This window comes from Bemisia tabaci, chromosome 7 (assembly GCF_918797505.1).
Source record: "Bemisia tabaci chromosome 7, PGI_BMITA_v3".
NCBI lineage: Eukaryota > Metazoa > Arthropoda > Insecta > Hemiptera > Aleyrodidae > Bemisia > Bemisia tabaci.
Window position 1 is genome coordinate 46,353,704 of NC_092799.1, and position 13,954 is coordinate 46,367,657.

General features: G+C 40.1%; 1 protein-coding gene across 1 annotated transcript; it reads right to left on the minus strand.

Annotated features, from left to right (window-relative positions):
- Positions 1 to 2,841: 2,841 nt before the first annotated feature.
- Positions 2,842 to 13,464, minus strand: LOC140225017 (peptidyl-alpha-hydroxyglycine alpha-amidating lyase 2-like; the record flags this gene model as incomplete). The annotated part of the gene is given in 5 exon segments (XM_072302390.1): positions 2,842 to 3,039; positions 5,283 to 5,487; positions 7,555 to 7,754; positions 10,923 to 11,074; positions 13,226 to 13,464. Coding segments are annotated over 3 exon segments (568 nt in total), but the record flags the coding sequence as incomplete, so codon positions are not given.
- Between the last annotated feature and the right edge of the window lie 490 nt (positions 13,465 to 13,954).

Here is a 13,954-nt window from a genome sequence, read left to right on the forward strand (position 1 = left end):
ATTTCGCTAATTACGTGATTTTCTGCCATGATGATCTACGGCCCCCTACGACCGGAGGAGGGGGGTTTTACTTTGCATGCAGGAATGCACGAACACTGTCTAAACAATGCCCATCTTTAATTTGCGATGCTATTCATCTTCGCACTGTGCGCAAATAGAATTTGTCATGCGTGCCGTACTCTAACTGAGGTTCAAGACGACAGCTCATGTTAGACTCGTAGAGAGAAAGCATATACCTAATCGTTTAAGTTTCAATGCAAAATACGTTATTCTCTATCATCTTGCCGCTTGCAATTTGTGGCGAGTTGCTAAAAATTGTTTAATGCGAACATTCAAATCAACGGGACCTTGACTGTAGTATTTTAAAATTGTCTCCCCCTCTCTCTTCACATTTATATGTTCTAGGCAATGAGCAACCACCGGTAAAGATTCAGCTCTCAAGTTTCACGGTAAAAATTTATTTGCATTGACACATGCAGTAGTTGCAGTACAAATCTTTTCGATGAAGGACTACAAAATTGCTATCCAAGCATGGAACGCCTTCTGTTTCCCGTGATACTTTCCGCCTTTCCATAGCGTTAGTTTAGTTGCCTATCTGACCGAAACCTGTCGGAGACACTTTGCACCGGCTTAACCACTGCATACACACGCGATTATTCCAATTGCTACCACTCATTAAAAAAAAAGAGAGAAAAAAATCATCTATTTATATTAATACGGTAGAATAATTATTATGAAACTCATGTTTTTTGTTTCTGAACTTCGTGTTATTCTATTTATCAGTCGCCATTGCAAGTGGTTGACAAATAGCAGGCGATTGTTAATTTCATGTGGCACAATCGGCACATGCTTGGGGAGTAGAGTAATATATTTTTGCCTGACATTCAATGAAACGTACAAGAATATGCCTGTTTACGCTGGATTCACCTAAATGTAGAGCATTTTTGGCTCGTCAGTAGGTACAAAAATAAGTTTTCAGGGGTGAAAATACACATGATTCCCATGCAATCATTCTCATGTGGTTTCAACCTTTTCAGTTGCTTCCTAGGTAAAGTCTTCCAAAGTTTATTTATTTTGAGCAAAAGAGAACCCTGGTAAAAATTGACGATAGGAGCTGCGTTTCAAAATACCATAGAAGTTCTTATAGCCGACTAAAGAAGGCCATTGAAAATCATATAGCTGGCTGTAGAAAGCGGAGCAAATCATATAGCCGGGCTGTACGAAGCTATAAAAAAGTATACAGTCGGGCTATAGTTCCTATCGCCGGGCTTCACACTTTATCGCCATAGGCTATAAAAGGCTGTAAGAAATTGTGTAGAAATTCGTGTGCTTTGGAAATCATTAAGTTTGATACGGAGCTACCTTGATATTTACAAAACTCACATTATATTTTCCTTTAAAACATATTTTTTTTCATCAATTAAAATGAGAATTATCCATACAGAGTGTGCAAACATTTCAAAAACATGAGTTGAAAAACGCTGACTCCGCAAGATTAAATATTAGAGCCTAACATAAAGCGGAGCGGCGACGCACTGGCGCCTACAAACCTAACAGGGATACTTCACGCATCGCGCAATGCGTGAGGTATCCCTGTTAGGTTTGTAGGCGCTAATGCGCGTTTCGCGCTCTCTGCCGGCCCGCCGCGCCGCAGCGTACCACGGCGCTTGAAGCAACTATTTCACACCAGAGGTATTGCACAGTATCATACGAAACTGAAGGCGCTCCAACATATTAGGAATGGCAGGCATCCTTCAAAAGTACGGAACATTCCTCGCAAAATAAATCAAGATACTACGGCACAAAAAGAGAGCGGTGGTCCAAAAACTAACTAAGTCCTAGTATCCGTATTTAGTAACGTTTAGCATAAACTTTATCGTCTAGCTGTTGCTTAGTCGTCATCGGCTATAAAAGGCTAAAAGAAATTGTACAGCCGGCTACAGAAGCTATTGGAAATCTTACAGCCGGCTTTAGGTCTATGGTATTTTGGAACATAGATTCTTCTGTCAATTTTTACCAGGAAACTCTTAAGATTCGGTTCGGTTTTTTCTTGTACTTTGAGGCCTTGAGCTCCGCATGTAAAAGGAAATTCACTAATTTGTATCAATGCTAGAACCTATAGGAATCTAGCTTTCTGCTTCACCTGAGCATTAGCCCCCGTGATTTTTTTCCCGCCTTATTTCTGCCAGTCCGTAGCTCCTCTGAATTTTTTTCTCCGTCAAATTCAATCTCATCTTTAAACCCTATTTTATGAGCAGCAAGTCGTCACGTAATATACTGTGCGCACAGACAATTCTTTGGAGGATATATGGATTCGATTGACATGAATGAATCGAAAAATAAGAAAAGTGCACCGATCGACATGATTCGATCGGCATAATCCGATCGATTCACTGGACGGTCGATCGATTCACAGTTTTGTCGATCGATTTACGGAGTTGTCGGTCGACTCGCTGATTTTGTCTATTGACTCACGGAGTTGACGATTGACTCGCTGGTTTTGTCGATCCATTCACGGAGTTGTCGATTGATTCACGGAGTTGTCGGTCGATTCACGGAATCGATCGATTCATAGTTTTGTCCATCGATTCAAGGAGTTGTCGATTGGCTGGTTTTGTCGATCGATTGACGGGTTGGTCGATCGATTCACGGGTTTGTCGATCGATTCACGTTTTTCAATCGAATCGGTGTCGATCATCGGTGTTCTCGTCGCTCGATTCACATTTTCAGTTTTCGATCGATTCATGCTGATAAAATCCATACCCTCCCAATTTTTCTGTCGAAAGCATTTTTGTAATTCGAAAATCTTTGTTCTGATAATTGTATGTCGCGTGTACTTACCTCTACTTGCGATGGCCCAAGGGCTACCCAGGACTTGTTTCTCCACGCTAGTTATGGATTTAAGAGTCTCTGATGCGTGTAGTGGGTTCATATTGACGCATAGAATACGATGATTCTCCCTGTCCGCGACGCACAACAGCTCCTCTTCCCGAATGAATGCTAAACTGTGGGGAGTGTTCAGATGAAATCCTTTAGGTGCTGTTCAACAGAAGAAGTTCAACCATCATTGCACGATTTTTAGAGACGTCGGTGTAAAGCAGTGATTCGATCGAATTTTTTGGAGGATAAGTACCGGGTCCATCATGCTCTAGGTAATGCGGAATCAGTGCATCATACTCTAATGCGGAAGATTAGGTATTTCGCATCCTTCAAGTGATGGGTCACGCAATACGGGCTCCTGCATTTTCGCTACTACATAAAAGTATCAGATAACACAATCCAAAAATTCTACAAGCAAAGGCAGAGATACGTCAAGAAGAAACATTAATGTGCGCCTTCATAATTTATTTTAAGTTGAAAATAAACTGCAAGCAACTTGTAAGCTACTGCTATGAAAAATCTGGATTTTAAGCCAAAAAATCAAGAAGTTAACACTATCTCGATAACTCATTTTATACTTCCTCTTGCTCCTTGCCAATGTGTCAAGGGAACCCTGCCCACAGTGATTTTGAAGCCAAAAAAAAAGAGAAAAAAAGAAAGAAAAAAAGTACAACAAAAAAGTACCCAAAAACGGTTTGCAGGGGGTGATTCTGAGAAATCCAAATCTTGGCTGATCCTATTTTCATAATATCGGAATTTGAAATGTTCATAGTAAGTGGAAGTTTCCCACTGATTTTGATCCGGTTTTTTTTTATTTATTTGTCCGTTGAATCGGTGTCGATCGGTTTAGATCGGATAGATTCACGTTTTACTTTTCGTTCGATTCATGTCAATCGAATACATACCCTTCCGTTGGATGCACACTCTCTGTCATTTACTCTTTTTTTAACTGAACAATTCGCCTTCAGTTGCGTCTGCAGCAATTGCTGTTACGAATGTGTTGTGCGTGCTGATTTCAGATCATTACATACTCGACTCTCTGAAGGCGTTTTATGTGCACAAGTAGCGCAATCTGTTGGAGAACGAACGAAGTAGGGGTTGAGCGATTCATTTAATCTCACTTCTGTTGTTCTCCGACAGGGCGTTCCACTTTCGCACATAAAACGCCTTCAGAGAGTCGAGTATGTAATGAACTGAAATCAGCACGCATAACATTTTCGTAAGAACAATTTCTGCAGACGCAATTGAAGGCGAATTGCTTTCGCAAACGCCCTCAGAGAGTCAAATATGTGATGAGCTGAAATCAGCACGCAAAACTTATTCGTGACAAAAATTGCTGCAGACACAGCAGAAGGCGAATTATTTAGTTATAAAAATTTGTTAGTAAACTCTGTTATTGTAAGCTTCCACTTAAACCTTGGTTCGATGGTCGAATCGAATACCGTAAAGAGGCGAAACTTTGAGAGCCTCTTTGCACGAAAATCAGCACAACCGTTTTCTTGTAAAAAAACTAAACCGCCCGATTGAATTTTGGCAATAGCTGATGTGGCTGTGGCTTGGTTCCTTCCTGTTTAGCGCGGCCATTTGAAGCTTAGGTCGGTAGCCGTCCTTCAATGATTTTGAGAGCTTTATTCTGCCGTGCTAAGGAAGAACGCCGTATGAACATTCGAGAGTTGCCAAATCTCCCCGAGTAACACATGTAATTTTGGAGAAAGTTGTGCATATTTTTCCGTGAAATTCTTAGATATTTTAGATTAAATTGCGAACGAAATTGTCTGAAAAATTGGAGGTAAAATATTCAGAATTTATCTAGAAAATTCACATTTTATTGAGGAAAACATGGCAACGCCTGTATGCTCATACGACGTTTTTCCTAATAGCACGGCAGTATTACTAAAGCGATCGGCGCACAGTGGAACGAGCTTATAGAAGAGGTCGGACATGAAATTTTTGGCTAAAATTTCAAATCTTTAGGTTTATTTCATCACAAATTCAATTTCAAGAGGTGCCAGGCAATTTCACGAAAAAACCAATGGAGCCACTCTTAAACATTTTTGTTTTATATTTTCAAAAATATAAGCTTTCAAAGTCACCAAATTTTGTCTGACCTCTCCTATTAACTCGGCCCAGTGGGCGGCGCACAGTGGATCGAATCAATTAGAGAGGTCGGACATGAAATTTTTGACTAAAACTCCAAATTTTGATGTTTATTTCGTCACATTTTAAATTTCAATGGATGCCTCTAGACGAAAATTTTACGAGAAAACCAATGAAACCACTTTTAGAACCTCAAAGTTTTGTATAAATGGAGTTATAAGCGTTTAAAGTTTCCAAATTTCGTCCGACCTCTCCTATTCAGTCGGCCCAGTGAGCGGCGCGTCTATCCTGAGAATATTTCTCACCTGTGTCCTGGGTTGGAAATTGGGAAACATAATTGCCTTTAGCATCAAATTTAAGAATTCGATTGTTACAATATCCGTCAGCGATAAAAACGTTCCCGTCTTTTGAAATCGCAACGGCTGTCGGTTTGCAAAATTGATGGAGTTCCGAACCGGGGCTGAATTTCTCCCCGAGTATAAGCTCAGGAGTGGTGGAGTTCTCTGCAAACTGAAAACATTCAACAGACTATAGTAACCTGGTTGATTTCTAAATGAACAATGATGATTGGAGACGCATGAACATGATCAATGAAATGTATAAAAAATTCCGATGGAGCTCTTGTATGTGTGTGTGGGGGGGGGGGGGATTTGTAATTTAAGTACTTTTTCCTGCGTAAAATTTTGCGAGATACAAGATGGTGTCGCTGGTTCTCTCGAAACAGACTCCAAAGCTCAAAACAAAACTCTCAAAGTTATGGCGTAATAGAGGGGACATTACACGCTGCCCTAAGAGTATACCTCTATATCTTGTCAAACCCTCCATGGAGAGATAGGGAGCAAATACATTAGCAGGGTCGCCGTATTTTCAGTTTTGGAGTCCCCAAACAAAGTGGCAACCCAAGCAAATAAAGCAACAAATGTATTTGCTCCCTATCTCTGCATGGAGAGTTTGACTATAGATGTAGAGGTGGACTCTCAGGATAGCGTCGGTTATCCCTACCATCACAGCCTCAATTTTGAGAGCTTTTTTCTGAGCTTTGTGGTACGTTTCAGAGAAAACCAGTGGCACCATCTTGTTTCTCGTAAAATTTTACGCAAGATACAGTACTAAAATCGCAAATCCCCCACGCACGCAGGGGCTCCATTTACAAGGAAATCTTCAATCATTTAAGAAAATAAAAACTGAAAGTGTGAGAAGACATTGAACAGGAAACTGAGTTGGATTTTTACCTCTTACATCTCGTGAGGAGCATGCCATTTGGCTCATATGGTGTTCAGGCATGCAGATACATTCACGTAATGGGCCACTAAGTTCCCATCATTTACCTCTTTAATTGAAGTTAAGAACCCTGTCGTTGCGTTAAGTAAATTGTGATTATGTGGCGTTAACAATTATGACAACAGTCATGGATCCACGTTGTTCTTGCTTTTCTAGCCGTATATAATTAATGAAGTGGTTTAATGAACTCAGTGGAAAATCTTTGAAATAATACCTACAGTAATTCTAGAAAACACATTTTTTCATCGTACTTATACCGAGGATACTAAAAACGTACGAATTTTGTAGATAAACTGTTTACATTTTCCAAAGAAATGCATTTAAAAGAGGAAAGAAACAAAACGTGATCACCTCGAGAGATTTTACTCAAGTATATTTCCGTAGAACAATAGGTACATCAAGAAGTTTTCTCTAGGCTCGACATTTTTTTGTAGATCAAGGCATTTTTAAACTTTTCCGTATGGTTAACGTGTTCTGCCTGAATTTTTACAAGGGACATTTGTCCAGTGAAACATGTTTTTGTTGACAATAGTGGTCATCCATGGCGATAAAATCAGCAATAGATCATGAATTTTTTTAGCAATCTCACCAATTTCATTGCGCTTTTTCCCTATGGATAAAGGTTTCATTTAGTCGCAATAAATTCGCGATTTTACCTCAATTTATTGGGATCCATTCACTACGAGGGGCGTTCAATAAGTAAGTATCCCCCCTCTCTAAAATCCATAAGAATGGACCAATTTTAAAAAGCTTGGGCTCAAAATCTTCCTTAGGATATTTTGAGTTCAACAAAACAAACCGCAACAAAATCGGACCATGTGCGGCCGAACGCGAGCCGTTTGAACGCGCCGAGGTGCTCGACGCTCCCGCCGAATCTGCGAGGATTTGAAGTCCGCTACAGGAGAAGAGCTTCTCTGCCAAAGCCTTAGTCGTTCATCACTGACGAAAAATCAAAGAAATTTTTGTAGAATAAGGGGCTTACCTCACTTCTCCACATAACCAGCTCGATCCAAGCAAGTCTGATATTGAGACTAAGACTAAGAGAACAGCTTTTGGATGCCTCGTGCGTGGAAGTCTTTCAGCTGACCGCGGATGAAAGAGTGGACGGCTTGTTTGACCTCTTCCACAGATTCAAAATTAACTCCTCCGAGTTCAGATTTCAGATACGATAATAAATGGCAAACCAGACCACCATTTATTTCCGTTCCTGAAATCTGAACTTCGGGTCCTACGCACGAGTTTTTTTCTCCGTGTACACAATCCGGCAGCTGTGATAAGCGGTGGATCGCGGCTTACCTTCATGACTTGATGGAGAGCTATATCGGTGAGCCAGACGTTATCATGAGAGTCCACGGCAATGCCGTGCGGGAAGTAGAAGAGGCCTTTGCCCCAGCTCCGAAGCACCGCTCCCTGAGCCGGGCTCCAAGGTGAGCACCGTATCCTCCATGATCGGGCCTTCATGGCTCAGTAAGAAATGACCCGTCTCGTTGTATAACCTAAGAATCAAAGCAATGCCTCATTATCGACATATCCGTGCCTGAGAAAAAAAATCGTACAACGCTCATAGATCCAGCGTGCTTCCTCAGTACATGTCTGATTGATAGTCAAAGAAATTGTTCAAAAGTTCTCTCGCACAATGAACCACTAAACAAGGTACGAATTTCAGCATTCTGATTCATGATGCTTAACCAAAATTTCACGTAAAACACGATGCGCACAACGAAAATTACCGAAATCAATCCCTTACGAAGATATTAAATGATTCTTAATGCGTGAATTCAAACCATCGCCGCTCATGAAAACTCAATGCTCTATGATTCACATCGCGCGCTAAACGTTATCATGACAGTCTCTGCGATAAAAAAATCTGGCAACCTCGATTTTGACGCTTCGGCTCAGCTATAGCAAATTGCTTGTAGTTTGAACAAAACATGATGGGAAATGAACGTTGCTCGATTGAGAAGCTTGCTGAAACCGTTGTTGTGCGCGATTTGATTCACGTAGAGCTGCGAGTTTCTTGTGAGCGGGCAGTTCAAATTCCTCGTAACCAATGTTTAATAAAAACGGTAATATCTTTGTTAAGAGTTGGATTTAGTAGTTTTCGTTGTGTGAATCGTGTTCTACGTGAAATTCTGGTGAAGGAACACGTATCAGATTGCTTAAATTCGTACCTTGTCTAGTGGTCTATTCTTGTTAAAAAAAGTGCATGGGTGTAGCTGAAGGGAGGGGGGATCCTCCATCCTAGATAATTTGTGGCCGTATATAGCCGTTATTAAAAATAATAAACCATCATGATGTTCAAATTATGATTCGAGGCACAAAAATACCTTCAATGCTCACCAAGAGGGCGGCACCGGATTATGATGCTTTAGTTTCTTTACCCAGAATCTTGCTTTCTCTGACTCGTGATTTCCATATAAAGAAACAAGAATGGACCGTATTACAATTCGGCAACAGCGCCCTCGTGATTATCATTGAAGATTAGTTAATTTAAGCTAGAAGTTTGGCAACACAGGAAACAGTTGGGAATATGAACGCATTTTTATATTAACTCTAGTTTAGGTTAGTTTGTTGACAAGTCATCGATGTCTTACCTCCTGATGATAAATGAAGTGAAGAGATTGAAAAATGGTCGTGGGTATAAAGAACTTTCCTAACTTTTCTCGGAAAAAATATTTAATCGGGAGAAACGAGGCAACGTTGGTCTACTCATACGGCCGGCGTCGAAACACAGCATAGGCATTTAAAGCTCTAATATTCGATGCCGCGATTATTCTAACTTGAGTTCAAATAATCGCGGCCGGCGTCAAACGTGTATTAGCGCCTGCAAGACTTCAGGAATACCTCGCGCATTGCGCCAAACAGTGCGGTCGCGCAGAGCCCATAATAGCGCCTACAAGACTGCATGAATACTTCTCGCATTGCGCCAAACGCAGTGCAGTCGGTCAGTCGGCGTAAAACGCATATTAGCGCCTACATGACTGGATGAATGATCATTCTTGACTTACTGCTCCAGTTTTTACCATAAACAAAGGGAAAATATGTATTCTCATCGTAAAGATTCAGAAACTCGGATGATATTTAATTTTTTTTTTTTTTTTTTTTTTTTTTTTTTTTTTGGTTACATTAAACGATTATAGAACAAACGAAAATATCGCGTCGAAATTTTCAATAATTTTATTTGAAATCATGATGGTGAATTCGCGGAAACTTTTCAGAAAAACTGTGTGTAGCTTTTTAAAAACATCTATTAAAAATCAAACATAAAAGTGGTGCATAGCGTCGCAATCAGAGGTAAACATGCGCTTTCTTTCGGGTGCACCCACTGGCTTTGAATCCATTCATCTTAAAAAAAACTTGAACATGGTTGATATACGATTTTTTACGTGTAGTTTTTTCAGTAGGTGGCGGCCGCGTAGCTGCCACCGGCCCCTATTTCACTTTTTAAATATCTACGACAGTTCTCTGGTCCATTCCTGCTGCGAGGGCTATCCACCGAAGAGAGACATGCCCGTCTGTGAAGAGGGAATGAACAGTCTTCCGTGATGTAGCTATCGACCACAAACTACTAAGGTTGCCAGATCAACGCTTCCTCGTTGAATATTGAATATTCGCGCAAACATGTAAGTTTTCAGTACCAGAAAAAACTCGCGCGATCCTATCGCAGCCATCTTTTCGTGCCGCTGATGACCAATTGAACGCAATGATGTTTCACTTTCAGAAAGGAGTAGCGCTAATTTTTTGACATGAATAAGAAAAAGAGAAAAAAACTGTTGGAAATTTGGATTGCATTTTGCAAAATTTTGCAAATTTTGCACTAGCATTGCAATGATGCTAAGATTGTGCAACTTCATCCTTTGCAATAAAATTGCGGAAATTGTGAAAAACTATGAAATTTAGATGGTAATTTTTGTCTTAAATTTACAGTTTTTAGCGAGTAAAATAGAAACTATTAAATGATAATCGGTTTTTCCTCCAAGACAAAAGAAGTTGCATAATCTTAGCAACATTGCAATGCTAGTGGTTCCTTTTTGCAAAATGCAATCCATTTATAAACTAGTCAATTTGTTACAAAATATTGTCCGATTAGTTCCAATGGTGGCTCATTTATGTGTCCTTTTTCATATTTCTCTGGTAGTGGCACAATACGCTCTTCTAAAACGACGCGATGTGCATAGCGCACGCAGTGAGCACGAAAATAACTGAGGCGCCTTCAGTTCAATCGGCATGCAACACGCACGACTACCGAGCGCAAATGGATTGCATTTTGCAAAAAGGAACCACTAGCATTGCAATGTTGCTAAGATTGTGCAACTTCTTTTGTCTTGGAGGAAAAACCCGATTATCCATTAATAGTTTCTATTTTACTCGCTAAAGACTGTAAATTTAAGAAAAAATTACCATCTAAATTTCATTGTTTTTCACGATTTCCGCAATTTTATTGCAAAAGAAGAAGTTGCACAATCTTAGCATCATTGCAATGCTAGTGGTTCCTTTTTGCAAAATGCAATCCAAATATAGTTACCATCCAACAGATCAGACGTTCCCATCAAGAATCTAACAAAATTTTGCTACCATCCTTCTTTTTTCTATCTCATTTTGGTAAGCCTCCCTTTAAAAGAAAAATACAGGCGAGGTAACGGAATTAAGCAGTTGAATCATACTTTGAGTCGTATGGCTTGATTTTTCTGGGCCCTCGGTGGAAGATGATGGGCTGCTGCCGCGAGTTCACGGCCACGCCGCTTACCAGCCCCAGTTTCGGTATGGGCTCCGCTGGCCAATCCTCAACCTCGCTCACCACAACTTCATTCTCCGGCTGAAATGTGATGAAAGTGAAATGAATTAAAACAAAAAGCGAATATTTCGTGATTGCATTTCCTTGACACACCGAAAAAAAGTGACATTGATTTAACATTCTGAACGTAAGAAGAGTGCACTGGTAAAAAAAACCTCTTGGACCAATGCCGCGGTGCATTGACTTAAGAGTGCAGTTTCTTGTCGCCGGATTTAAGAGTCTTGAACTCTTGTTTCAAGCGGATTTTGCATTGATTCGATTCAAAATCCGCTTGAAACAAGAGTCCAGACTCTTAAATCCGGCGACAAGAAACTGCACTCTTGAACCAAGAGGTTTTTTTTAGCAGCGTGTGCGAGAACTTATAAAATGCTGAATTACCCCGCCACAGCAGTTAATTTTACATCCCGGCATTGCTATAGTGTCTGTTGTAGCAGGTAATACAGCAGTTCATAAGTTCTTGCACACTTTTTTTTACATCCACAGTGTAAAATTCGACTTCACTTTTTTTCGGTGCATTTTCATGGACATATCTTAGCTAAAAATGAATTAAATCGAAGGAACTATGCTCCTTGCAGATCCTACTCACCCAGTTCCTCTTACTTTAATTGAGTTTCACATAGTTATTTTTAGTATTGATACCTCCAAATAATATGAAAAAAAGTCGGTATCGAACGTCTAGCGGCGCAGTAACGCTTCTCATAATGGATCAGCATGAACAAATTCTTAAATAATAATGTCTTCATACGTCAAGCGACTTTAAATGCGTTAGTGGGTGTGCATACTTTTCTGCGCTGCATTGAAGTCTCTGCGGCGTTATTCTTATTCTTACATTCTGCCGTCTAGCGATCTCTCGTGTGGTTCAGACTGAGAACATTTTTAAATAATAATGTCTCCATGCGTCAAGCAACTCGCGTTTGTCTATATGCCTACTTTTCTACGCATGCATTTAAAGTCTCTGGGGTGATCGCTACATTTTGCCGCCTTAGCGATTTCTGGTTTGATTCAGCATAAGAAATTTTTTAATTTGAATCCTTTTTAATGCTAATAGCAACACTGGCAAACTTTGTCCATGTTTAATAAGCGCTCCCTTACCCCAACCGATGGAGGAACGCACAAACAGTGGCAATTAATGCATGGGCCACCAGACAAGGTCTGAAGTAGAAGAAAACGTCGCATGTTTTCTATTCAAACTCTTACATAGAAAAAAATACACACAGATCAAATAAGAGTACGATTATATAAGTGGCATTATTTGTATTTTTGCCACTTAACTAATGTTAAAAGAAAACAAGCGGGAAAGTTCTAATACTGTCGTATTAGAAAAGCGCTCCAGGTGTTAGTCAATGTATTTAGTGAAGAAAGGAAGTATAAACTCCGTCGACTTGGCTGGTAATGGAAATAAAACATCAGCTGATAGCAATCAAAGGTTACCACGGAACCGTAAACGCGTATTTTTGTTTCCCGAAAATGAGCTCACCGTTGAGCTCATCAGGCGCGTTTTTTTAGGCTTCATTTGAGTTCAATGATCAATTTCGATAAGAATTACTCTACCGCTAAGAAAAATTCTTACAGACAAACGATCGAAACTACCTGCGCATTACGTTAAAAGCATAAAATACAGTTTTCACAGCTTTATTTATTTTAAAAATGGACCCCCCCAAAAAGCCTACACATCGATGAGCTGGTGCGCCATTTGCACTATAGTATACTAGTACTCAGAGGCAAGTCGAAATCAAAAAGCGCTGCCTATCGGCTGAGCGCTTAATACTTACATCTTGTTCAGAATTTAATTTTCAGACGTTGTGAGATTCGTTTTCATTGTGAGATTTTGAAGAGATAACACGCAGCGTTGTGCTTTAATTGGACCGCGTTTAGCAGGAGGGAAGCAAGCCACATCAGCTATTGTCAAATTTTACTGGAATTTTTAACAAGAGAAAGTACGTGAGGAAATTATATGAAAATTTTAAGGAATTTGCTCAGTGGTATGCAGAAAATTCACTGCAATTTGCACAAAAAATTTGCACAACTGCTTTAATGTAAAAACATAAATTGCCCAATTAAAGTTGGCAATCGCCGATGTGGCTTGGTTCCTTTTTTTCAAACGCGGTCTAATTCGTACCTTGTCTAAAGGTCCAGTGATGCGATCTATCGAAACAAAGATGTAGTACTCACGATTGTGGAGAGACAGCCGATGATTCCAGTCAAGAAAACGAAAACACGAAACGATGCGGGGCACATATTGATCAAAACATCGGGTATTGCGAGAGGAAACTACTTTTTGAGGAGCGGCGCGATAGGTGAGAACGAGACGCCAGACGCGACGTCTTGATCCGCGGACCAACGGCCTGCTGACCTCGTCGCGACGCCAACCGACGCCGACGCCACAACGACGAGTCGAAAAGCATCGCAGATGAGCTCGTCCGCGAAAAATGTGAGAGAAATATAACTGTCCTAAAAAGGCAGTGGTTCCTTCAATCGAATCAATTAAATGCAGCTCCGATAACGATTTTTTTCCCGTGGTCTTTTTTTTATACTTACGATTACCAGCTGTCACCGTGACTTGGTTGTGATTTTTTTTTTGTGAGAGAAATGTAACTGTTGTAAAAAGGGAGTGTTTCCCCTATCGAATGAATGAAATGCAGCTCTGATGATGTGTTTTTTTTATTGGTATTTTTTTTTCACACTTACAATCAGCTATCGCCGTGACTTGGTTGTGAATTTTTTTTTTTTTTTTTTTTTTTTTTTTTTTTTTTTTTACGTAAGGCATGTGACAAGTTACTGTGCATTCATGTGGCATTTCGATAATTCGTCATTTCCCAGTTCCCAGACAAAAAAATGTAACGCCAATTGGATCGTATTTAGCCAAAAGGAACCAGCCCGATTACAGTGTTTTCAAAGTCG